At 37.8% G+C, this 26,648-nt stretch overlaps 1 protein-coding gene across 1 annotated transcript in view; it reads left to right on the top strand.

Annotated features, from left to right (window-relative positions):
* The window catches only part of LOC125463427 (mucin-2-like), a 92,061-nt gene that overhangs the window by 20,197 nt on the left and 45,216 nt on the right, over positions 1-26,648 (top strand). The window contains exons 9-29 of the mRNA XM_048554688.2: positions 1,933-2,058; positions 4,088-4,208; positions 4,312-4,447; positions 4,546-4,638; positions 5,329-5,401; positions 5,492-5,629; positions 6,189-6,350; positions 9,030-9,124; positions 10,508-10,634; positions 11,345-11,579; positions 11,656-11,714; positions 11,807-11,904; positions 14,850-14,998; positions 15,092-15,230; positions 17,383-17,487; positions 17,621-17,809; positions 20,499-20,744; positions 21,849-22,005; positions 22,478-22,603; positions 23,496-23,634; positions 26,156-26,184. Of these exons, the coding sequence (XP_048410645.2) occupies positions 1,933-2,058; positions 4,088-4,208; positions 4,312-4,447; positions 4,546-4,638; positions 5,329-5,401; positions 5,492-5,629; positions 6,189-6,350; positions 9,030-9,124; positions 10,508-10,634; positions 11,345-11,579; positions 11,656-11,714; positions 11,807-11,904; positions 14,850-14,998; positions 15,092-15,230; positions 17,383-17,487; positions 17,621-17,809; positions 20,499-20,744; positions 21,849-22,005; positions 22,478-22,603; positions 23,496-23,634; positions 26,156-26,184 (2,742 nt within the window). The remainder of the gene's footprint in view (positions 1-1,932; positions 2,059-4,087; positions 4,209-4,311; positions 4,448-4,545; positions 4,639-5,328; positions 5,402-5,491; positions 5,630-6,188; positions 6,351-9,029; positions 9,125-10,507; positions 10,635-11,344; positions 11,580-11,655; positions 11,715-11,806; positions 11,905-14,849; positions 14,999-15,091; positions 15,231-17,382; positions 17,488-17,620; positions 17,810-20,498; positions 20,745-21,848; positions 22,006-22,477; positions 22,604-23,495; positions 23,635-26,155; positions 26,185-26,648) is intronic.

Raw genomic sequence — 26,648 nt, 5'->3', positions numbered from 1 at the left:
CCTTGTTATGGGCAAATGAGATATAGTGGTGTGATCTGGCACACATTGCATCAGTAACAGCTTTGACACAGTTGTGAGTTGAGGATGAAGAGATCCTGCACAAATGGATCCCCTTGATGGTCACTGGGACAGATTATCTACCACGCCTTCAGGCCACAGATTTCACTCCAGCAGATGGCATAGTTCAGTGCCAGTGTCCTGGGACATTGTCACTCTGATGTGGCACAGCCCCTCAGTCATCCAGAAGAAATGGCTTTGAGGATGATAGTCTCTGGACCTCCTGTATCTCCATCACATCAGGAGGGGACTGCCAACTGCTACTTCTAAAATATCATGGCTTTTCGGCAGCTGCTGGAGGTTGCTCCTAGTCCTGGGCTTGTTAATACATCTGATTCCTACCCGTTTTCTGCATCTTCCTACACCGAGTCCAATGAAATGATAATCAAGCGGTAGCTGGATGCAGTCATGACAGTTTCAATGAACCTGTATGGGGAAATATCAGAAATAGGACTGGTCCTCATTTATGTGAACAGCCACAGATGAATGACAGTTCACCATTATCTTCTATACAGTGGGCCGCCAAGGTTTCCAAAAAGGAGGGCCATGGATTGCCTCTACATTGACCTACACACAGAGACTCCTTATTCAAAGAATGTTGCATAAGCCCTGTGTACAAATAAAGTAGGGGATTGTAAGTGTTATATGATAATCAATGCCTTGTCCCACCCACCCCCAAACACCTTAAGAATACTTATTGTTCAAGGTGAAATGAAATTAGCTCTGTGTTCATTTGAAACCACTGAAATCCTGGATTTTCTGGGTGAATAGTAGCCCATGGGTACCACTTTTAAGGTTGCCTATGATAAATTCTGCTTCACAGAGATGATAATCTTCAACCTGCAAAGATTGCTTGTGCCCAGGATTTTTATCTCACAGTTTGATACTGCTAAAATTTCACATGATCAACTTTACTGTGAAAGTGACAGATTAATGCAATTACCCCTTGAAAGGTTCAGTCACAAGTAGAGCCCACATACTCAGAGTTTGAAAAAGACTTTCTCCTCAATCCCTGGGTGTGGTTACAGCCAGTTGCTGTTTTCATTGTGAATTTATATCTTGCATGAATTATAGAAGACAACACGGTTTTCTCACAGTAGGGTGAGTCATAGATACAGCCTCATCATCAAGTGCTGCTCCCATTCCCCCACCCATAAACTCCTAAAATTTCCTTGTTCCTTGCACTTCCTATTGGCCCATAATTATTGAGTTTCCACATATTCTCGCAGCGATCTCTGAGATATGGCATCATTTCACGAGTTCACCTTTACAATCCCTCTTGATTATGAGTTGATTATCTTTACGCCAAGTCTTAGTCCTACAGTTTAGACAGGCCAACCATTAGGCTCCACTGCCCCTGTCAAAGCTGCTTATGGCTCCTCACCCCCCACTGTACCTTATGGTATGTGTTCATTGCCAATATCTGTGCATACAGTGCTGGGACAGTCACTGCCCATACAGCATGCCCTGAGATGTAAATTAGTTTTGTTTAAGTTGGTTGGCCAGAGGAGTATGCTGTATGCTCACGTGCTTAGGCACTCTCTCTGACCTCCTTGTTGGAACATTGCCACCATCTAGTTTCTCTCCAGCATGAAGAAAAATATGAAACTGCACATCAATGAGGCTAGACTAAGTACTCATAGCATGCAAATTGAAGCCAATAGCCTCTAATTGCTGATTAGCAAGATTCTCGTCGGTTGTTCAAAACTTTGTTAGAGAATTGTTTTAGTTTCTCTAGCTGTTGGGAGTCTCAATTCTGCTAATCTTGCTGCAGGTCTTTGACATGAAATCTTAACTCTGCTTCCCTCTGATGATATTTAAGCATCATTACTCAATGTAATATTGAATGTGAAATGCATACCTTCTCTTTTCCAGAACAGCCTGTTTGTCCTGAGAATCAGATTTACAGGGAATGTGGTTCAGACATTACTCCAACATGTACTAATCCAAAGCCTCAACTGAAAAAAGACGTTTGTGTAACCACCTGTGAATGCCCACCAGGTAACCCATATTTTATAAAATACAGACAGATTCATTTAGATAATATTATATGGATTATGCCAGCCTCCTGTGATATTGTATTGACATTTACAGTTGAGATGCATCTAAATGTTTTGAATACTGATTTGAGGCAGTGGGATATGTGACTTGCCAGCAGAGGGAAAGGAGACCAAGGAGAGAATGCTGCAGGAATAAAGGAAAGAGGCTTGTGTCATTCAGTTATTATGAAGAAATGGAACGAATAAAGTAAGAAATTCTATGGCCAGGAAATGCAGTAAGAGAGGGAATCAGTGTAAATTCAAAAGACATTGAGGTAGCGGTAACCAGTAGGGGGGGAAAAGGAGGTATTGGGGATTTAAGGGTGATTGTGCATGGCCAGGAGTGAGAAGATGGTGGACTAACATCTCGATCATTGGAGGTGATCTGTGGTGCCTAGAGTTTGTGAAGTGTAGGGAAGGGTTTGAAATAAAACTTTTATCTGTTAAGGTGTGGTCATTGTTGTACTGATGCTATATGTATGGTTGCAAAGTGATGAGGCCAAAACTTTGCTTAAAATGGTGGCTAGGTTGAAGACCGAAACTTTACAAAGATTAAGGACAAAGCACATCTTTGCTGGAGGATGGGGGTGGGGATTTAAGGGTGCTTGAGAATTTAATAGTTAAACCCTGGGTTTCTCATGGGTTTATTTATATGAATACTTTCATTTTTGTTATTTAGTAGTTTAAAGTGCAAATGCGCACAAGAATGACCCCTTGTACACCACTTGTGTATCTGCTATGCCATATTGTGAATTATTTGAAATGCTCATTTAAGTCATTTAGTGATCAAAGATGATAGCCAATGACATCATTAAATCTTCATGTCCAAACTGGGGAATGGCATTTTACAAGAAGATAAAACTCCAATATAACATTGTTCTATCAATCAAAGTAATGGATTTGAAATATTTGCCCATTCTAGCAAGGAATCATACAATCCTAGATTAGTTATAGCAGAGAACTAGACCATTTGGCCTGTTACATCCATGCTGGTTCTCTGGAAGATCAATTTGCATAATGTCTATCCCCTCCCTTTCTCCACATCCCTGTATTTTTTTCTTTTCAGAGGCTAAATACGTATTTTCCTGTTTGTCTTAGGATAGCCCTATTCTTGCATTATCAGTGCATCATTGCTCAGATATAGTCTGTATGTTTAACCAGAGACAATCAGTTTGATAAACTTTTAGCTGCCTCATTATAAATTAATTAATTTGTGAGCCATAGTACGGCTTGTGAATGTTACCATCCTAAGGGTAAAATGCATTCGGTTGCACCGCATTTAAAAGCATTACTGTTGTCCCCAGCCATTACAGAAATGTTTGTCTCCATAGTTAATTGCTACGTGATTAGCTGATTGCCCAACTTTAAATTTATTCATGATAGCTTTCTAAACACTAATGATTGAAAAGTTTCTTGAGGCATGATGTTGATTACGTGGATTTTTTTTCTTGCCAAAAGATCTGAAATTAAAAGGAAAATGTTACACCATCTGGCCAATTGAGTCTGTCAACACACACGCACACGCAAGCGCACTCACACGCATACACACATACACTTCACCCAGCCTGGACAGCAGTATGGGTGTACCTTCACCCTTCTAATGAATGACACAAGAACTCTCGCCAAGTTCAAGAAAACAGCTCATAACCACTCGTTAATGAGCAATTAGAGATGAGGAATAAATACTGGCCCAGCCAACAATGTCCAAATCACTTGAAAGATGTGACCTCTTGCTAGTTTAGGAAAAATCTGGGGAAATTCCTCGCTACGTTACCAAGTCAATGGCTTATTACCATCCCAGGCAATTACTGAATTACCTTCGAGAGCTATCTTTTGCCAAACCAATTTAAAAATGCGAGCCTTGACACAGCACCAAGAATCCAGTTCTTATTAAGAGCCTTCATCACATCAAGGTTTTTGACATTATGGTTTAAAATGAAAACTTTGCATTAGTTGAGATCCAGGGCATTTATATTTTTCTTCTATTTCAGGTACGGTTCTTGATGATATAAGAGGCACCAACAAATGCATCAACAGCTCAACTTGTCCATGTGTATATAGTGGAATGATATATGATAGTGGAGACAGAAGGAATACATCCTGCCAGACATGGTAATGGCTCCTAATTTAGCTTATATAGTAATTTAGCTCAGTCTTATACATTCATCAACTGTCAAATACTTCGCTGATATTATTTATCTCCCTCCTTATTTAGTGTCTGCAATGGTGGACTATGGGACTGCTCTCATCATAGCTGTCCCAGCAGGTGTAAAGTGGAAGGAACACACATCACAACATTCGATAGGAAATATTATAATTTGAGAGGAGATTGCACATACTATGCAGTTTTTGTACGTGAGCTATTTTGTCATATTTGCGATAGGATATATCTACAAAGTCTTTTCCTGTTTGGCTGGATTTTGAAGTTCTTGTTTTTAAACTCCCACAGGGAGATGTCTGGTCAGTAACTATTGAGATGCATATATGTCAAAAAGCAGTTGAACAGATATGTTTACGGCGTGTTTCATATTTGCAGTCTAAGGTAAGCATATGTGATTACTTTTAGTGCTATGTTTTATTTACTGTGAATGACATTTTAAGTTAAAATATCAGATATACAATATTTATGAATATCAGGGTTTATCATGTTTTATGGAGATGGGGAAGGGGAAGTAAAAAACAACATTATTTGGTTATAATTTTCTGGAAGGGAATCTAATGATGCTTTAAAGTGTCATCATGTCCGGACAGCTTTTTAATGCATTCTTCCTTTAAGGTTTACAATAGTGTACATATGCTGTTTTTCTTAGAGGACTGTTTTATGGCCACATATACAAGCACTTTAATAGGAGAATTGATCAGTTGATAACCCTATATTTTCAAAGATCATTCTTTGTTGACAATTATAACTATCCTTTGTATAACTATTACATTTAGGAAAAAGTTGTCAAATTAAACATATTATTTGCTTGCCTGTTCTATTCTTCCAACTGTTTTTACTCATGTGTGGTGAGGGCAGGTACAATTACAACATTTAAAAGGCTTCTAAATGGGTATACGAATAGGAAGGGTTTAGAGGGATATGGATCAAATGCTGGCAAATGCGACCAGGTCAGTTTGGGATATCTGGTCAGACCAACGACTTGGACCAAGAATGCTCTTTTTCCATGCTGTGTAACTCTATGACCCTATTTAAATGATACTACTAACTTAATTTGTTTTTTGATTATAGGTCAGATATGAATTCAACAGTAATGGTGATATTTACTCTGGTGGAGATGAAATTAAACTTCCTCTAGAACAGGGTAAACTAAAAATTGAAGAAAATCAAATGTTTAAACATAATACTGAAATTGTATAGTCTTTAATTAAACTAGATTTCTTTTCTTTCGCAGGCGAAATAATAATTTTTCAGAAATCTTCACAATTCATTCAATTTTCAACATCATTTGGGCTAACAATGCAAGTGCAGATATCTCCCACCATGCAGTTGTACATTTCACTGCAGGAAACCCACAAAGGAACTGTGAAAGGTATGACTAAGTAATTATTTAGTGAGTACAGGTGGTGAAGGTAAAGCAGAATGCCAATTGCAGAGTCTTCACGAGCAGCCAGTTGGATCGAGGATGTAAATTGTGAAGGCACTCATCTCCCAAACGTGTGAAGTGTCCATGTTGATGAAGCTGCCAAATTTCCTTACCTGACTGATGGCATATAATAAAGTGTGGAGCTGGATGAACACAACAGGCCACGCAGCATCTTAGGGGCACAAAAGCTGACATTTCGGGCCTAGATGTTTCATCAGGGTCTAGGCCCGAAATGTCAGCTTTTGTGCTCCTGAGATGCTGCTTGACCTGCTGTGTTCATCCAGCTCCACACTTTGTTAGCTCGGATTCTCCAGCATCTGTAGTTCCCATTATCTCTAATGACATATAATATTTATTAATTTATTAACCTTGTCAGAGGAGCAAGCAATAAGGCTATTTGGAGAAACAGAACTTGGACTAGTTGATATGATTCAGTTTAAAACCTCTGTTCAACCAAATCAGATCATGCCATTTTTGAGACATTTTGCAATTGTTTATTTTCCAGGCTTATGTGGCAACTTTAATGGCTATGCTGGTGATGACTTCCTGACTACACAGAATATAGTGGAACAATCACTTGTCAATTTTGCTCATTCATGGATCATTTCTGGTGCTAAGTGTAATCCTCCAGAATCAGAAGAACCTACTTGCATTAGTTCAGAAAAAGGTAATACTTTTTGTTTCAGACTAGACATTCTTCAGACCATAACATTAATGTCTCATGCCATGGTCTATCAAACTAACATTGTTCTGTTTATCTGGATTATTCTACTGGCATGGGATCTATGGGATTCAGTTGTAGGAAGCACCAATAAACAGCCTTTTTTGGCTGAATCGTACTCTCCACCCACCCTCACTCCATGCCATCCTCTCTCTCCTCTCGAACTATTTATAAAAGCACCTGTGTAAGAGCAACTCTCAATTGGTTCCAGCAACTTGCTCTCAAAAGTTCAGCAGTTCCTTTCCCGATCTTTGCTTTTAAGATAACATTATTTTTACAGTTTTGGTCTATAATTAGAAATAAATAAAAAGAACAGGTTGAGGGCTTTAGACACACCTCCCCTTGCCCCATGAATGACATCTATGCAGTGCTCAGTAGGAATTTCAGTGTATGACGTATGTGGAACAAAGGCAGACTAATTTGTACCAGGCAGATAATGCAGTGCATAAGTGTGTTTTAGGTCCCTTGGTTGGAATGAAGGGAAACTGGGCCAATTGCTTCTGGCACCACAAAAATAAGTCAGTGTCTGATCAATGTTTTCTCAGAAGCACAATACTTTTCACCCTGTCGTGGTGGCAGTTATCTTCGCTGGCTATTGGAGAACCTGACAAAGGCTGTTCAGCACTGCTGCGTCTGCGTTTTTGGTTAATATTGGGCCAAGGAAGGCTCATCCAATAACAAGAGTTAATTTTAACTTGATATGTGATATACTTGTGACGTATTGAGATGATGCAGCAGAATAGTACCGACAGTAATATAACTCCTCATAATCATCTTATGCAAGATCACGTCCACTTCAAGCAGAAAGCCAAGTGCTGAGCAGGTCCAATCGTGCATATCTATTCACATGCACCTTGCATTTTTCTAAACTTCTGCTTTACTACATATCATTGTTCTTTGCCCTTTTTAGACTTGACAAAATGGTACAAGTGGGTTTAAAGTCTTTCTGAGTCATTCTCATGTCTGCAAGGAGTTTCATATTCTCAATTTTACCAGCCTGAATTTTTAAATTCCAACTGTGCATTCTCACCCTCTGGACATGTTTGCAGTTGTGCCTGATGCTGTGCATAATTATGCTAACAATGCTCAGAACATTCTAAAGCCTGAAAACAATCTTTCTGGAAAACCATGTAGACAGAGGTAAAATGGCTCAAAATGCTTTGATGTCAGACTTAGCTAGTTAGTTTAGCTGAAGGGAGATGTGAAGTATTATCACAGCAATCGGAGACTATAGATATATTGATTGATTGATTTATTGTCACGTGTACCAAAGTACAGTGAAAAGCTTTGTTTATGAGAAGTACAGACAAACCATTGTAGGCAAGGATATACAGATCAAAAAGACTTAGAAAGATGCTCAACAAGTTACATTGCACAGGGCTTATGCTATGCGAGATCAACAACAGCAAGATCAGCATTATTTAAGGTTACAGCTGGAAGAAGATGTTCCTGAATCTGCTGGTGAGTGTGCTCCGGCTTCTGTATCTTCTGCCTCAAAGAAGAGATTGTAGGAGATCATTACCGGGGTGCAATGGGTCTTTGATGATGTTGGCGGCCTTTCCGCAGCAGCGAGCCATGTAACGGAGTCCATAGATGGAAGGTTGGCTTCCTTGATGATTTGGACTGTGCATACCACCTTCTATAATTTTGTACGGTCCTGGGCAGAGCAGTTGCCATAACTGACTGTTATGCACCTGGACAGAATGCTTTCAATTATGCATATGTAGAAGTTGTTGGAGGCCCTTATGTATATGCCAAATTTCTTGAGCTGCCTGAGGAAGAAGAGGCATTGTTATGCCTTCTTGACCCTTTTTGACCATTGTATCTATGTAGGAAATCTCTGAACAGGTGGTCAGTTATTGTTGCCCCAAGGAACTTGATGCTTTTCATTCTCTCAACCTCTGTTCCATTATGTAGATGGAGGCGTGTTCTCCTCCTTTCTTTTGGAAGTTAATGATCAGTTCTTTAGTTTTGCAGATGCTGAGAGACAGGTTGTTCTCGTTGCACCCCATCACCAAGCCCTCTATCTCCCTTCTGTATTTTGACTTGTTGTTAATAGATGTCCATCCTACTATGATGGTGTCATTAAAACTTTATTATGCTGTATTCAATGAGGGCTTTGTAGGTGCGCAGATGATAAAGCAGATGGATAGAGCTTAAGTCTTATTGCTCCAGGCAGCAGATGTGCCACCTTAAACATACTGGTATAGGTGTAGAGTGAGCCTAAGGCTTCTCCTTTAATGTTCTTAATAGTATAACAGCTTTTGCACAACAAACGTTCAGAGATAGTCATCCCACAATTGTACTGAAACTGGATGACTGAATTTTTCAATTGTGTTTGACTTTTAAGTCTATTTTGTATTATTTTGAATTGAAACTGGTTTCTCACAAAATACATATGCGAAAGCAACCCACTCTAAATCTACCATGACTGTTCCTTTGGAGAAATAGTCAGAAGGGGAATTTTCAATCCACAGGTCATGACATTAATTGATCTTCTCACACAGTATTGATTGAGTCTTGATTCACTTTCACTATTTCTGTATTATTCAGTTGCTGAAATTGTCTAAATTCATGCAATCCATACAAAAATATAAACAATCACATCTTTATATCATGTTGCAGATAACTATGCAAAAGAGCATTGTGCTGAGCTGATAAACCAAAAAGGGGCTTTTGGCCGATGCCATTCTGAAGTGGATTACATCGAATACTATGATGTAAGTGTGAATATTCTTCAAGTATACATAAATTTTCAAGAAACATTGTGAAATGAAGTTGCATAGTTTATAATTAACATCCACCAGTACAGTTAATAGGTGCATAAATTAGACTGAAGATAACCACATCTGATAATTCAGTGATAAATCAGTTGCAGTAAAATATGTAAAATGCAAAAAGGGACAAAAATCCTTTTGTAAATTAATTTAATATATTATAAGACTGCTACTGAGTCATCCAGTGATACAAAGGTCCAGAATTCTTCTTGGGATGATTGTTAAGAATTAAGTTAATAAAATAGTTGATTAGTGAAGGAAGCACAATACACTCAATGAACCTGTTATTTAATAAAGTAAGGCATGCGAAGATGAGGAATAAAATATTCCGCTGGACACCTCTTTTTTGTTGCAGAAAATATGTCAAAACAATGGCTCAAGTACTCATGTAACTCATATTGGGAAAGCTAAAAGGATAGGTAACTTAGGATTTAAAAACTGAAGGTATTGTTTTACAATTATTTCCCTCCAGTAATGTAGCAGTTGTTGTAAAATTCCCAACAATGCAAGAAATTTAAAATAAATCAGTCAATTTTTTAATGAATGTATTACAATATAATTAGGCCTGCTTTATTTGTTGCATCACCATGCTACTCATAAAAAATAGTCACTTGCTAATCCACTACAGGAAGTATTGGTTGAGAAGAATGAAAGTCATCAGAAAATCTTGAAAATAACTGAGAATGAAAGGACCATCCACTAGGTGTCTCATTTACCAATTTGTTTGAAGCATTTGCTTCCTTTCAAGGTATATTTTGGGCTCAATGATAAAAATTAGATGCAGAATACCATTTCAATTCAAAACTTATTACAGTCTCCACTAGGTGTTACGATGTTTGTGGGACCCTGAGTAACAGGGATGCTTACAAAACATGCTGCTGTCCTGGGACCATAAACTGCACAAACATGACAGCTCACCTAAGTCACCTCAGCCTGATCCAGTGGTATAGTTTCACAGATAAAAATATTCTGAAGAAGGCTTAGCAGACCCAAAACATTAGCTCTGTTTTTTCCTTCGCAGATTTCACCAGACCTGCTGAGCTTGTCCAGCAACTTTGTTTTTGTTCCTATAATTTGACAAGTTTGCCGGTTTGATGCCCAATAGCTGTCCTGGAATATTGAGCTGAGGCTTCACATTCAAGGGAGCTTCTTTGCCTGCAGTGTGGGCAAAAAATCAGTGAACTCTGTCATTCAGTTGCCTTTTTAAAGCAAATATGAGTTTTTGACTTCTAATGTGCTCTGACATTGTCACCTCTAGATTTGTAAAATATGTATTATTACCAAAAAGACTTAGAAAATATGACTTTAATTGTGCTTTCTTTAAAGATGTGTAAGGATTCCATCTGCACTTGTCAGAATATTGATCACTGCATTTGTGCTGCACTCGGTGCATATGTTCATGCATGTGCTGAAAGAGGGGTCATATTGAATGAATGGACTGGAAGTATTTGCAGTAAGTTGAGATTTCTACCTTCTGTAAAATTTCCACACAATTTACTGTTGGCAGAATCAGTCACTCGGAAAGCTGTTTACACAAGCTCCAAATATTTATAAGTGTTTCATTCATTAAGTTTATTTATGACTGGATAGCAGGCTCATGCTGCTGTAGAATGATGCTGAGATCCAAAATCTGCAAATTTTGCTTTTGTGATTCTGTATGAGTGCATTTTAGGAAGTTATTCCATTAGAAACTTGAGAAACCATTGGAGATTTGTTTTCAATAAAATATTGCTAATCACATTCTTTGGTAGTGTAATTGTGAAGATATCAGTGTAAAAGGTCTTATGTAGGTTGATGGATAGCAAAGGTAGGAACTAACAAATTGGATACAGTGCTGGAACACTTGACCAGTTTATAAGAAAACCTGCGCAGCTTTGCAGATTTTCCAGTAGATGGCGGTGTGATACAACTCAGTTCGTTCCAGTGCAAAATTCGTTTATACTGCAACTGGGCGTTGGGGCCCATAATCTTTATTGTAGCCAGTGTGCTAAGTCATTTCTACTTATCATAAGGAACTAAATTAAGTTGCTTGATGGCTGGCAGCTACAATGGAAGGGACCTTAGAAGGAGACCCAGATGGGTCATTTACTCAGGACTTATGAAATTTCTTTAGTTTTTACCACTGTTTAACTATAATCTGATGTTAGCGGTTTTCGTTTCTAGATACAGCTTGTGAGAAGAATCAGGTTTTTGACAACAATATGACAACCTGTAACCGGACTTGCAGATTACTGGAAAAACCTGACTTCACCTGTAGTGTTAAGGATGTTCCAGTTTATGGATGTGGCTGTCCTGCAGGAAAGTACATGGATGAAAGTGGACTTTGTGTTGATCGAGAAAAATGCTCATGTTACTACAGGGGCATGTATATTGAATCTGGAGAAAGTGTTGATAATTGGTAAGCATAATTGTCACAGTCTGATGGAAGTTGTAACATTGAATATATGAAAAGGGTTTCTTAACTTTTTTTTCAGCTATTGCATAGATGGACGTATTACATGTTCTCAGGGTCACCACACAACACAGACCCCAGGTAAGTTATTTGTATCTTTTAAAGTTGTCTGCATCTGAAATGTGAATTGGAACTTGAATGAAACAATGTTCTTCATTTATTTCGTCCAATAGGGTGTCATGGGGAAAAGAGATATTTTAATTGTTCAGGAGCTGAAAACTTAAATCGGAAACATTGTGGGAAGAAATGCAGCAACTTGAATTTACCATGTGTAAGTGATATCCAAATATCTAAACTTGTGAGAATTGTACATAACACCATTGAATGAGGGGACATAATGTAAAGGTGAACACAAAATATAATCGAATAAGCCTTTCCAAACAATCGAAAGGATATTTTATCTGATGATAAAGATAAAAAAAGTTTTCATTCCATTGCAAAGTTTAATAATAGTTTATCAGATTTATTCATGCACTTTTGCATTTTCTGGTTTTTGGGAACAGAATTAAAATAATACTGAGCACTGATATCAAATCTTAGGAATAGTTGGTATGTCGTTATGAAAGTGGAAACTATGTTTTACCAATCTGTTTAAGATTTTTTTTAATGTTGGGGTGTGGAATTTATTTAATTTTTCAGGAGTTGCCATACATAATATTGTCATACAAGATAAGGAGAATGTATGAAATTGCAGTCATACATTGAACATGGAACAAGAATTTGTAGCAGAAATGATAAACACTTCTTTTTTTGGTTTAGGTGTAGCTAGTGGAGTGCCATAAGGTTTGGTGCTTGGGCCTCAGCTATTTGCAGTCAGAAGCAAAGATCTAAATCAGGGACTTAGTGTATATATATATATAAGTTTGCTAATGATACAAACGTGGGCAAAAAGGTAAGTTGTGAACAGAACAGAAAGAAGTTGCAAAACAAAAGTCGTGTTATGTGATTGGGAAAGAAGAAAGCAGATGACGTATAAAGTGAGAAAATATAAAATGATACTCTTTGGAAAGCAGAATAGAGAGGCAGACAATTTTTAAAAATGATATATTTATTAAATGTTGACCTGTAGAAGGCTTTATAATTTTGCGAACTCACATAGAGCCAATAGGCAGGTAAAACATGTAGTTAGGAAACTATGTGGTATGTTGGTCCTAATTGTCAGGACCTAAATTTTAAGAGAGCATGCCTGGGTTACTCTATTGTTTTGATCTTCTTACGTAAGGAAATAAATAACTTCCTAGAAAGAGTGCAATGAAGGCTCACTAGATTGATTCCTGGAATAAAATATATTGTTCTTTTCGCAAAGATTGTACATAATGGGTCTATGTTGTCTGGAGTTTAGAAGAATGAGAGGTGATCTCATTGAAGTGTGTAACATTCTTAGAGATCTTGACAGGTTAGATGCTCTGAGAATCTAGGAGAAGGGTCATAGTGTCATGACAAGGAGCTGGCCATTCACATAGATGAGGAGAAGTCTCTTCATTCAGAATATTATGAATCCTGGGAATTCTGAACCACAGGGGACTGCAGATATCCAGTATATTCTAGGCTGAGACCAATGCACCTTTAGACAACAAAAGAATCAAGAGAGATAGGATGAAAAGTGAAATTTAATCAGAAAGAAGAGTGCCACACTTGTGATACTGTGATTGGACAGCATTTGTTAAATAATCCTAAGTGAGTCATATAAATGATGACAACCAATTTAAGATTTTCTGTCAGACTCAGAGTGTGGACATTATAGGACTCACAATGTACATACTGGTCATTGCATTTATTTAATACACAGAGCTATGTTCTTCGCAGACAGAAATAATATACAAACATACTGCACCCATGATAACTGAAGAGATCAGGTGACAGCCATTCTCTCATTTAATCTTCGGAGTTATGGCTTTACCAATAAACTTGCCCTGCTTATATTTAAATAAAGTTTGGCAGTTAACAGTCAGCTATCCATGGCATTCTCCAAGGCAGTGTTTTTGCCAATCAGGGACCACTTTGTCAACCAATTAGTACACTCTATTAATTTAGAATCAAAATCTTCTTCCTTTTACTTTTGTATTCCAGCAAATTGTTCTAATTTTGATGAAATGTCTTTTTTCTGTAATTTCTTCTGTTTATTAGATAATAAATTGTGCCTGTGTGTACTTGAATGAGTGGGAGAGAGAAATCCATACAAAGTTATTCTTGTCTAAGTTATTTAATTATTCAAAAGTATGTATAGCCTGAGATTGGCAATACCAATGAACATATTTATATAATGAGTACATGAATAAATATCAAATGAAACTTCATATTATTTGAGATCAATTGTAATAAACAGTGGAGTTACAGGTAGATAGGATAGTGACGAAAGTGTTTGGTATGCTTGCCATTATTGGCCAGTACATTGAGTATAGGAGGTGGGAGATCATGCTGTAGCTGGACAGTACATTGAGTATAGAAGGTGGGAGATCATGCTGTGGCTGGACAGTACATTGAGTATAGGAGGTGGGAGATCATGCTGTGGCTGGACAGTACATTGAGTATAGGAGGTGGGAGATCATGCTGCGGCTGGACAGTACATTGAGTATAGGAGGTGGGAGATCATGCTGTGGTTGGACAGGGCATTTGTTCGGCCACTTTTGGAGTATTGCCTGCATTTCTGGTCTCCCTCCTATAGGAAGGATGTTGTGAAACTAGAAAGGGTTCAGAAAGATTTATGAGAATGTTGCCAGGATTGGCGTGTTTGAGCTATAGGGAGAGTCTGAATAGGCTGGGGCTATTTTCCCTGACTGTTGGAGGCTGAGGGGTGACTTTATAAAGTTTTATACAATCATGATGGACATGGATAAGATGAACAGCCAAGGTCTTTTTCCCAGGGTAGGGGAGTCCAAAACTAGAGTGTGTAGGTTTAAGATGACAGGGGTAAATATAAAAGGGATCTAAGGGGTAACTTTTTAATGCAGAGGGTGGTGAGTGTTTGGAATGAGCTGCCAAAGGAAGTGGTTGAGGTGGGTACAATTACAACATTTGAAAGGCATCTGGATGGGTACATGAATAGGAAGGGTTTTGAGGGATATGGTCCAAATGATGGAAAATGAGTCTAGATTTATATAGGATATTTGGTCCATGTGGATGAGTTGGTCTGAAGAGTCTGTTTCTGTGCTGTATGTCTCTTTGACTCTATATGGTTCTGACTCTAATCACTGAAGGTCTTTTCTTTAATGACAGCCAGATCAATGCATTCCTGGTTGCATCTGTCCTGAAGGTAAAGCTGAAGATGACAGTGGAAATTGTGTTTTACATGAAAAATGCCCTTGTTTGTTTGAAGGAGAGAGCTTTAGTGAGGGAAAAGTGATCAAGAAGGATTGCAACAAATGGTAAGATTGAAGCAACGACAAAATTTCTGAATTTACTATATTAAAAGCAGCTTCAAATTCTAAAACACACTATATCTACTCTTTACTTTGTAGCACGTGCCGGGGTGGAGTGTGGAAATGTACTGAAAAACGATGTTCAAAGACCTGTCAGGTTTATGGTGAAGGTCATTTTACAACATTTGATGAGAAAAGTTACACTTTCGAGGGGAATTGTGAATATACATTTGTTCAGGTAAATAACAATGGCTTGATCCTTGTCTTCCTGTGAATCAAAATTTTGCATTTATTTGGTCAGGTATAAGTTAAGAGTTTAAACTGATACTACACGTTTCCGAATATTCAAAAACACTACTTCATAATTATAAGGTGTAGACACAAAAATAAAAGCCATGCTGTCAACCAATCATACATAAAGATCTACAAAGCAGTCTGAATTTTCCCAGTTCTGCACTGGCAGTTTTTGAGATGGCAGGAGGATGTTTGTGATTTGGAAATTTGTAACATTACACCTCATATCGACTTCATGGTGCCTTACATCGCCAGACACTTTATCCTGCTGCCAGTTTCCATGCACAGTGGTCACCTGCATGACAACATTACTAGCCCATAAAGATATAGAAAAGGGCTAATTATCCCCTATTTTTGGACACATTGAAATTTTTGCATGCAGTGTATTTTCACACCACAATCCCCACTGTCTCTGCTTCTTGAAGGTGAGAGTTGGTGAGTTCATAATGGGATGGCTGAGCCACTGTACATTTAAATTTGTTGAAAAGCTGGCAGCAAAGGTAAAGGTTATCATAACCCATCCAATTGGGTAATGAAGCAGTGAATAGGATGTTTCTGATGGCCATATGTATCTTATTTTCTATTTGTTTTACTGTCTACAATGGTAGCTGCAGTATCTCCTTGCTTCTGCTTCTATCTGGCTGTCAGTTGTGTTCTCCTTGTCCACAAAGTGTGGATTGCCGAACCCAATCGTGTTGTCCCTGTTCACTCTTAAAAACTTGATGAGCGTAGACGCAAAGTATTAATTAACTGGTTAATTTCCTGTAAATTGAGCTGCCCAAAATGTCCAGGCCCAGGACCATGAAATAGGCCCAATGACGGGTTCCTATAGTCCATAGGGAATGCTTATTTTGGCATGGACACCTTTATTGGAGTAGTTATTTTAATGATTATCATGAAATTGAATGGTGAACACACTCATGGATGAGGTGTGACTTCTGTATATATTTGCAGCCTTTTAGAATTTGTGAGCAAGAAGCAAATGAATGGGTTTTAATCCCATGCATATATCATACCTAAGATATAGAATGAATTGTTCAGATTTTGGTGCTGTAATAGACATCAGAACAAACTAGTGCAATTATTCCACTTCCTCTGCGCCTTCTCCTTAACTCTACAAGTATTTCCTCTCCAAAAGATGGATCCAAATCCTTTTTGAAAGATACTTTCAAATTTTCTTCCGTCGGTCTTTCAGACAATGCATTTCATGGTGATTATAATGAGTTCAGCCAGATGGACCTTTAGGAATATGAGTTCCTTGAATGGGGTTGTTATTCTTGTCCAATCAGGGAGACCTGGCTGATAGATATAAATAGGAGTGTCAGAGGTTCTGTTCCCTCAGAAGTGGCTCTGCTGCAGCTGGATCAGTGTCAAGGACTTTCCACGTACAAATAAATAGTGACTTGCTGATGAGATACAGACCTCTGTGGAGTTATTTCACATTTCTCCTCTTCAACCACTCTGACTCTTTTGCCAGTTATCTTAAATTATGTTTTAATATAGCACACTATTTTGTTTTTACAAGGCCAGCAGCAAGACATTGGCACAAGATTATGGCTGGCCTCTATGGTATGGTTTTAGAGGGGTGCAAACACCAATTCTGGCCCCAGAATATCAACATGGCAGTTGTTAAGGAGTCAAGTCTCAGTGCGGGGAAGTGTTGGAATGCATTTAACAGGCTCTGCTGAGTCTGGGGAGAGAGCCAAATTTTGTCTGGCAGTGACCCACTTTTTTTAATATGGAGCCAAAAGGGGCACATCTGCTTACCCCAGTTTAAGTTCAAGTAATTATTTTAAAGGCTTGCTTTCTTAATTTCTGATGAGCATACTTAAGGACACTTCTTTTTGTGTGAAGATGGCATCAGGGGTATCTCTACAATGCCAAAAATAATACGTACGGAAAACTGCCAGAATTAGATTAAATTTGATCTTCACTGTACAATAAACATAACAACAGTTTATGGTTGAAATTGAATGAGTGATTTTACCATAATACACATGATCCATCAATACTAATTACTGAACTGACTGCACTACTTATAATTGTATAGAATATACTTTTTTTGCACTTGTTTATGAAAGTTGTCTTCATTTTAGGACCACTGCAGAGGAAAGACTGGTACTTTCCAAATACTCTTTGAAAATGTTGCATGCTGTGAAGATGGAGTGACATGTTCCAGAAATATCAGAATTATATTCCAGGTATATTTTCAAATTTACAATTATTGATTCACTATTACTTTAATAAGGCTCTTGAAATACAAATTTCAATTGGGATGATTTATAAATGTTGTTCATCAAGTATTCTGTATTCTAAACCACTTGACTCTCATAGGATAAAGAACTAACTTTGGAAGATGGGACAGTAAAAGTTTCTGATTCAAATTCCACATCAGAATGCACAGAAGATTCCTATTCACTTCACACTGTTGGACTTTATCTAATCCTCACATTTTCAAATGGGATCACGGTGATTTGGGACAAACACACAAGACTTTCTGTAACACTGGATGAGAAATGGAGGGTAAGTGTAGTGCTGGGTTAAAATATTCCCTTTTCCATATGCTCATTGATTCTTCACATTTTCTGAAAGATAAATGGTCACAGAAATTGTAATCATGCAAAAAAGTATGACATAAAGAGTTACTTGTCAATTTATTCACTTTGGAACAATCACCAAAAACATCACAGCTATCGTGAGAATCAACAAAAGGAAGATTATATATCTGGAAAAGTTTAGCTTAGCCAGAATATCTGTCTATGTGACTGGATAGTGTTCTAGAGCTTGGTGTCGCATGGTCTGTACATGCAACCCCGAAATATTCAAGCAGAAGTCAGTAAACTGACCTAAATTACTCTTGCAGCATTTTCCAGCCCTAAAAAAAAAGGGACTGCATTAGATACAAAAGATTTGGTTCTATTAATTACTTGCCTGACTCAAATTCACAGTCCTGAAGACTTAGACCCTTGACTTGGTCCTAAAATAATGCACGTATTTTGTTTGTTATGGAGAGAATTCAGCAATGCAACAATGTTAATAAATGCTTTCTTCAAGCACATAGCATGTTCTGCCTGGCTGATTCTTGCCAGCTAAAATGTTCAAGATGCACATGGCTGACCTTCTATTCTCTATTTCCACCTTCCTTTCCCATTTTGCCTTGATTCCCTTAGTGCTTAAATATATATCGAGTTTAGCCTTGAATATAACCAAATGGCTATGTCTGAAAGTTAAAGGTAAGCTGCCATTAGTGGCGTCCAGGAGAATAACTCTCAATTAGGAAGTCCTACAACAATTAGTCAAGGGGCTTATCTGATTTCAATTTGAGGCATTGGATATCGTCAGTCCTGCAGTTCAGGCACAACCTGTCTGGGGATTACAGGTAGGTCAGGCATGGTTCTTTGGAGACATCAGTCCAAGCCTGGCCATTTTTTTCTGCAATGAGACAAATTGAGTGTTTGATTGATGGAAGAGAAGTTACTGATGATGCAGGAGTAGGAGAAGTGGTGCGGTGCCCCCAGTGAGTAAGTAGGAAACACAATGGGCACAGCAGAGTAGTAGTTTAGGAGACTGAAATGGGTGGAAGCTGTTGAGCAGATATGCTGTATGTAATAATGAGAGCATATTTGATGAGCCTTATAAGAAGTGCATGCAGTGACAGAGCTAGGAGTGACTAATGGCTTTGTGAGTGTGAGGTAACATTGAAGAGATGATAGCACTTACACTGAACACAGATGATCATTGGCCTTCTGTCATTGCTGAGCATGCCTTTTAACTCACTATGTGGTGTGCACTCTATTCTCTATAAAGATCAAAGCCAGCTTTATCCAGTGGTGTGACCTCTTGAGGTGGTCAGCAGGAGAAAGGACCACTGTCCATTCCACCATATCATTCACTAGCAACTCCAGATCCCTGAAGCGGGTGTGAGCTTTGCTTTCTGTATTGTATTCCTTGTATTCTGTAATGACAATGGAGTACAAGAGTGTGATGGGAGGTTCTTAACCTCATCTTCTGAAGTGATGGGCAGTTGAGTTTTAAATACGGGGCTAGTAATATGAACACTACAGGGCCCTCGCTCTGGTGATCATTTCCGCCTCTCCTATCACGCAATTCCACAATAGGGCACCCAAAAGCCCAGTTGCCTGACAGGTGAACAGGAAAGTCATTGCAAGCTGTGATGGACAGTGTGCCCTAAACCTTTTCAGCCCGGTATGGCAGCAATGACAGACCTCAGAGATGGGGATTTCTTAAGATTTCTAGCACTCTGAGCAAAATGATTTCTCTGTATCCAATCTTTGAAAGGTTGAGGTCTTATGTTGAAACTATGATAGACCACCATCCCCAGACAGAAAAATACTGGCTGAAAAGCCCTCTAAGAATGTTACTATCCTTTGCACTGCAATTTCTTGTCAGCCTTCCAACTGCGGAGAAAGTAAATCCGTTCAACTCAACTCCACATCCCAGGAATGAATCAACTGAATTTTTGTTGCACCCACTAGTCAAGGATAGCCTTCCTTACATAAGGAGTCCAAAACTGCACAAAATACTGCCCGCGCACCCTCACTCGAGCACTGTATAATTACGGCGTGGCTTCCCTATACTTAGGTTCCAATATGTAATGTGGCTCTGCCAGCTTGTGGACAAACAATAACAGTAACGACAAGATTATGTTTGAGGGATAAATTGTCAGGTGAGGCTCTGAAGAAGCAACATAATTAAGCACATGCATTTAAATTTTTAGTACATTTTCAGAAGTAAGTCAACCTACATGGTGTAAGATTCTCCAAGATTATGGCAAACTAAGATAAGAGACCTATGTCTAGGCAACAGTATATTATTACCTCAGAGGTATGATCGGATTCCAGTAACAACTTTGCTTACAGAGATCAAAAATATTTTTCCTCCACTTGCTAGCTTCCTGTCCCAAAGATCTTGACACCATTTTCAGTTGATTTGCTTCCCTGCCTACATATCTAGACCAGCAGATTGGAGATCAATTGATGCTATGTCAGCTGAGGTGAACAGCCTGAGCACAGAATAATGAAAATGTAAGGCTCCCAGGAATTTAATTATTTCTCAGACAAATCGTCTTCCTTTGTAAGCACATATTTCTGCTGAACAGATCAAAGCAGCTAAATTAATTTATGTTGAAGTGTGATTTTGAGATGTCAGCTTACAATCCTTAACAATTGATTATTTGTAACTTTTACAATAGAACAAAGTATGTGGTCTCTGTGGAAATTTCAATGATGTCACTGAAGATGATCTAACAACCAAATTTAACTCCTTGGTGAGCAGCTCTGCTGAGTTTGGAACCAGCTGGAAAACTATTCAGCCCTGTTCTAGTTCAGTGGATCAGACATTTCCATGTGAGAGAAATCCATTTTGTTCTCCATGGGCACAGAGAAAATGTTCCATAATTAAAGATCCAAAAGAAGCATTTAAAAAATGTCACAATAAGGTAAGAAACTTTATTGAAAATGTATTACTATTAATTGACTATTAGTAATGCTGGATTTAAAGCTGTGAAAACAAATGATGAAGAAACAAAATTTTCACATTAGCACATTTGCATATATTTAACCATTTTCAAAATGGAGCACCCCTTGCTTTCCCATCACAGATATAAAAACTGAGATCCTGATGTCATCTCTGCAGAAGCCAACTTCTAATACATTTCATAAATCACATATCTTAGAAATGGGAAGTTTTTGCCAGTGCAATTTAATAATCTGATTGCCAGCTAGGTCTCTGAATTAATTATTTTTTCTTGATTTAATGTCATTCAAAGCATCTTTCCAATACATTTTAAATGCAGTTTTACCTACCATTTTCTTTTTTTGATCAATTTTATTTCTATCACCAAAAACAAGGGAGTAAACAAAATAATAAGACCCCTGAATCAGTGAGTAATGTGAAAGGTTGTTCAATAATAGAGAACCAAGAATAAGGCACTAAACTGGTGAAGTTAAAATATAAATAACAACAGGATACATATGGAGCTAGTAGTACTTCCGAAAAGATGAGAACCAAACAATGTTACCTGACCACAACAATCCATGAATGGAATCAAAGACTAAGGGCTGGATTTTACACTCCCTATTTTGTAGGTTTGAAGTCTAGAGGCATGTAGAATTCAGTAGATAGCCTTCCCACTGCCTACTGTGCTGCTCCAGACTGTTCAGAAATCTTACCAGGCATGAAGGTGAAACTGAGAAATGCTTGTGCTCTATTTGCCTTATTAAGACAATTAATGGCCACTTAAAGGCCCAAACGTGCTGCCACCGATGTTTTATCTTTGGTGGGGAAGGCCCAAACTGTGAGGGAAACCAGCAGCTTTTGTTGCTAAGGTTGGTGTTGGATAATTGGCTTGGAATATACTAATCTATTCAACTTGTTTGAAAGAGTTGATTTTTTTTACTCACTTGAATATCAATGCTTATAAATGGAGGCTTTTGGATGTAAAGTAAACATTGCAGTCAGCATTCTGTGTTTTTTTTAATTGCAGTATATTTAAAAACTTCTTTCCTCACATTTTCTGGCTCTGTTATGTCATCTTCATCAGGTTAACCCAGAACCATACTATGACGCTTGCATTAAGGAAGCCTGTGCCTGTGATATGCAGGGAAAATATCTGGGTTTCTGCACTGCTGTAGCTGTGTATGCAGAAGCTTGTAACAAAGCTGGTGTTTGTGTTCGCTGGAGATCCCCTGAACGCTGTCGTAAGTCTAAATGTTTGAAGTCAATGGAAAATTAACGTTTTTTCAATAAATGCAAAAGAATTTGTTTGGGTCCATTCTAAAGTTGCATGTTTTATCAAAGAGATGTATCTGTGTATGAAAATTACAGGTCAACTGACTTTTTTGATATTTAATTTTGCATTACTAAATTAGTACTACTTCTATTAAGTCTTCTAAGTCATCTGTTTGACTGTTGGATATGCCTAGAATGGTTAAAAAAATCACAAATATTTGAGTAGTTGCCTTTCATGATGTGTTATACAGACTTTGTTCAGATCGATGTGGATCAGTGAACTGCATTATGAGACAACCCCCTGACAAATATAATATGGTTCACTTGTGCTAATTATTTCCAATCTATTTCAACAGGTTTGCATGTTGATTTGAGCTGTTTCTTTGGACACTGAATCAATGGCTGGCTTTGTGTACCAACTGTTTCTAATTTACATTGCAGCTGTATATTGTGACTATTATAACAGTCCTGATGAATGCAGTTGGCATTATCAACCGTGTGGAACTTTGACAGCAAAAACATGCAGTGACCATTCAGTTCGGAAAAAACTCTCCGCTGTCCTTGAAGGTTATATTATTTCATAATTCTGCTGAAGTTTAGGTGTGCCGCAAGGCATTTCTCAAATAGTTTAATTTGCATGTATTTAATATAAGCACAAGCAGAGATAATTTGGCGTATAAAGTTAAAAAGGACACATCAATTTTTTAATAAAAACTAATACTATATTTAAAGTGACTCAGATCAGAAACATCTTGGTAATTTCCAGTATAACTACAACACTGGTATCTACCTGACAGCATATAAAATTATACAGGTATATCCTGTGCAGAGAAACGCAGGACAAATCTAATCAGGTCAATTTCGATTTGATCAGTCAGCTCTCATTCGCTGTAGTGCTATATAGGAGAATTACACAACAATATCCTGCTGACTGATGTTCATGTGTCTTCTGACATTCAGCTTTAGGCTTCATTGCAGCTTTGGTCCGAGCATGGACAAAAGAGCTGAATTGCAAAGCCTGTGACTTCAAGGCAGTTTTTAATAGAGCATGCCATGAAGAAGCAGAAACAAAACTTCAAAAGAAATATTCACAATGCTAAAATTTCAGGTTTTCCGTTTTTATTAAATCAGTCAAAAAATGTAGAATTATTTGGGTGACTCTAACATCATGAATGAATTAGGTATTTCCAAAATGTAAATTAAACAAATAACTTAAATTGCTCGGTTTATTTACAGGGGTAACTCACTCTGTTGGGTTTACAATAATGGACAATTAATAGAACAAAATTGTGATAGGCAAAGTATGAAAATTACAGACCTGCTGAATTACTAATAAACCAAGCTATAGTTCCCTGTACCATAGTATCTATAAGTAATAAATCTATAACAAAACCATTGATAATATGAAAATACCATAGTAAGTTTACCTCACTCATTTTCACATTTTTCCAATGATTAGGTTGTTACCCAAAGTGCCCAGAAAGCGCTCCCTATCTGGATGAAAATATAATGAAATGTGTCAACTTGGACGAGTGCACCTGTTATTACAATGGCAAAATATACCAACCATATGAAACCATACCTGGCTGTGGAAACTGGTAAAGTATCCAGAAAAGATGTTTTTATTGTTAGTTGGGAATGTGCCATAAAAGCAAGTGTGGGCCAAGTCTTCCAGTCTCCAGATTGTCAAAGCCTGGGCTTATGAGTGAAGAAAAGTGACATGATCCTGCCTAATATTTGGAGTATTTCAAAGCCGATCCTTCGAATAAACACTTTGTGACTTCTTGATTACTTCCATCTCAATCACTGTTACACCTCCCCATCACAGCAACAGAATTGTACTCCTACAAAATCTGCTACTTCATGGCTCAGTAATATATTCCACTCTACCCTTGCTATCAAGCCAAGGCAGCAACCCTGGTTCAATGAAGCACCCAGGAGTACTTGCCAAGTACAGCACTAGGCATACCTAAAAATGCAGTCTCAACCTGGTGAGACAACAAAACTGGATTGCCTACACAAAATGGATTACAGAGGTTCTAAAGAAAGCTCAGCACTATCTTCTCAGGAGCAACTAAGGATGAATAATAAATGTTGTTCCAGCCAGACGTGCCCACATCCCTCGAATGATTAAATCGTGCCAAACAGTATAGACAGAGCTAGGTGATTTCACAGTTGATGGATCAGACCTAAACTCTGCAGACCTTCCACTTCTAGTTATGAATGGAACATTTAACATTAATGAACAATTAAACAACTCAATGGAAGGGAAGGCTTCCAGGATACCACAAATGCCAGTTTTCAGTCAATTCAATTCACTCCACATGATATCAAGAAATGGCTGGTGTTAGATACAGTAAATGCTGTGAAACTATTTTTACAATAGTCTTATGCTCCAGAACATGCTGCAACCCTAGCCATTACAGCTTTGACGCTAGTATCTACCCAACAATACAGAAAATGAGATAACATGGTGTGAAGCTGGATGAACACAGCAGGCCAAGCAGCATCAGAGGAGCAGGAAAGCTTGACGTTTCAGGTAGGATCCTTCTTCAAAAATTTCTGAAGAAGGATTCTGACCCGAAACATCAAGCTTTCCCGCTCCTCTGTTGCTGCTTGGCCTGTTGTGTTCATCCAGCTTCACACTGTGTTATCTTAATACAGAAAATGACCCAGTATTTCCTACACATGAAAAACAGGACAAAGTCAACGCATCCAATTAATGCCCCATCAGTCTACTCATGATTATTAGTAAACAAAAAGGAAATTGCCATGACTAATGCTATCAGAATTGTTTCCCACAAATTGCTCACTGATGCTCAATTTGGGTTCTGCCGGAGCCACTCAGCTCCTGACCACATTTTAGCCTTGCTTCAATTATGGGCAAAAGGGCTGAATTCCAGAGGGGAGGTGATAGCAAAGTCCACATTTGACTCAGTGGTTTAGCAAAACCAGATTCAATGGGCATCAGTGGGAAAATTCTCCCTCTGTCAATTAAAATTGTACTTGGACTTGATCAAATTTGACAGTGTCACTAACTGTTTATTATTAACACTTATTCCAAAAATTAGATGGCTAAAGTAATTTGGTGTTCTGGCCAGAGTGTGTTACATTGTAAATAGTGATAAGTTGCCCTGTTTGTTCCTGTCATTTTGAATGTCTTGCCAAGTTCTTATGTGTTTCATTGCATTGTAAATACTAGATTGCCTATACTATTAAATTCATGAACAGAATAATATTTGATTTAAAAACATTCAATTTCAGTTTTCATTTGCTTTGAAAAAGTAATTTAATCACTATAAAGATGATACTATAAATGGAAAAATCACAGTTGGAGGATGTGTAAATTTATTTTGTTGATATCAAATCAGCAGTTCAATTTATACCCTGCCTTATGTGTTTTTTCTTTGAATTGAGGTCAATGCAAATATGAACAGGCAGGTTTTAAAATGTTTTATTATCATTGAATCAAAGTGTTGCGTGTACAGGCTGTGATGCATTGAATGCCAACTTTATTCTAAACATTTAGCGATGAGCTAAAAAGGATTAACAATTATAACATGATTTTGATTGTGCCTTTAATGAGGAAATGCAATCGATTTGAATAAATCATGTTTGAATATTTAAATGATTTTCAGTCTTGCTTGATGGTCACAAAGAGAGCACTGGAGGAAAATAAATTATTAACTTTCCTTCCACATTCCTTTCTACAGTCATGCTAACATCGCAGTATCCTTGTGTATTGAAATATACTGTTTGGCTGCACTAGTTACAATGCACAAGAAATTGGTGCAAAGGCTAACACAAAATACTGTCAATGCTATCTGCAATTTTTAATGAAGCTATTTTTAATTTTTCAACGTTAGGTGAAAGCAAAGGATATTTTTATTAATGTGAAACCATAAATGATTTTTGGTTGGTCAGTAATAGATCCACAAAAAGTTGCATTTTTCCCTCACCAGAATGCAGGGTTGCTAGTACAAATTTAAATGGCTTCTCCTTGTTGTACCAGCCTTCAATGGGAATCTGTAATGTATTGAATATGGAAGCTATATACAGGTTAAGGTTTGTTAAACATTGTTTTCCTAAAATTAATAATCTGAACTTAATATTTTACAGTGTATGCAGTGAAGGAAATGTTGAATGTGGTAAGTAAACTTCATTTTTCAATAATTTTGTATAAAAATCAAGTATTATAATGGCAAATACTGTCTTCAGACACTACAGTTAAAACAATGAGGGAAATAATATTTCAGACAGCTCAGAAGTGCAGAACTGTTGGTCTATTTAGGGAAATGCTCACTAAGTGACCATCTCAGCATTCTAAATATGATGAAGGGCATTAAATAGATTCCCAAGACAGTAGATCCAATTGGAGGGCTACATCACCATAGCACCAGTTGTAAGACTACAATGCCAGAAGACATGGAAGTGTTGAAGTAGAAAAGAATGCATGAGGGAACCTTACAATGACTCTTTCTTTGGTTTAATTAGTACCCACCACTGTCAGGAAGGTAGCTGCTGACATGTTGACCCTGATTACAGCAAGCACTCAGAGGTGAGATCTCACACAGAGTCAGTCTGAAACACATTTAAAATGCTGCTCCTGATC

This window comes from Stegostoma tigrinum, chromosome 25, assembly GCF_030684315.1.
Source record: "Stegostoma tigrinum isolate sSteTig4 chromosome 25, sSteTig4.hap1, whole genome shotgun sequence".
NCBI classification, from domain to species: Eukaryota; Metazoa; Chordata; class Chondrichthyes; order Orectolobiformes; family Stegostomatidae; genus Stegostoma; species Stegostoma tigrinum.
Note: the sequence above shows the minus strand (reverse complement) of the source record. Positions and strands in the feature narration are given on the sequence as shown.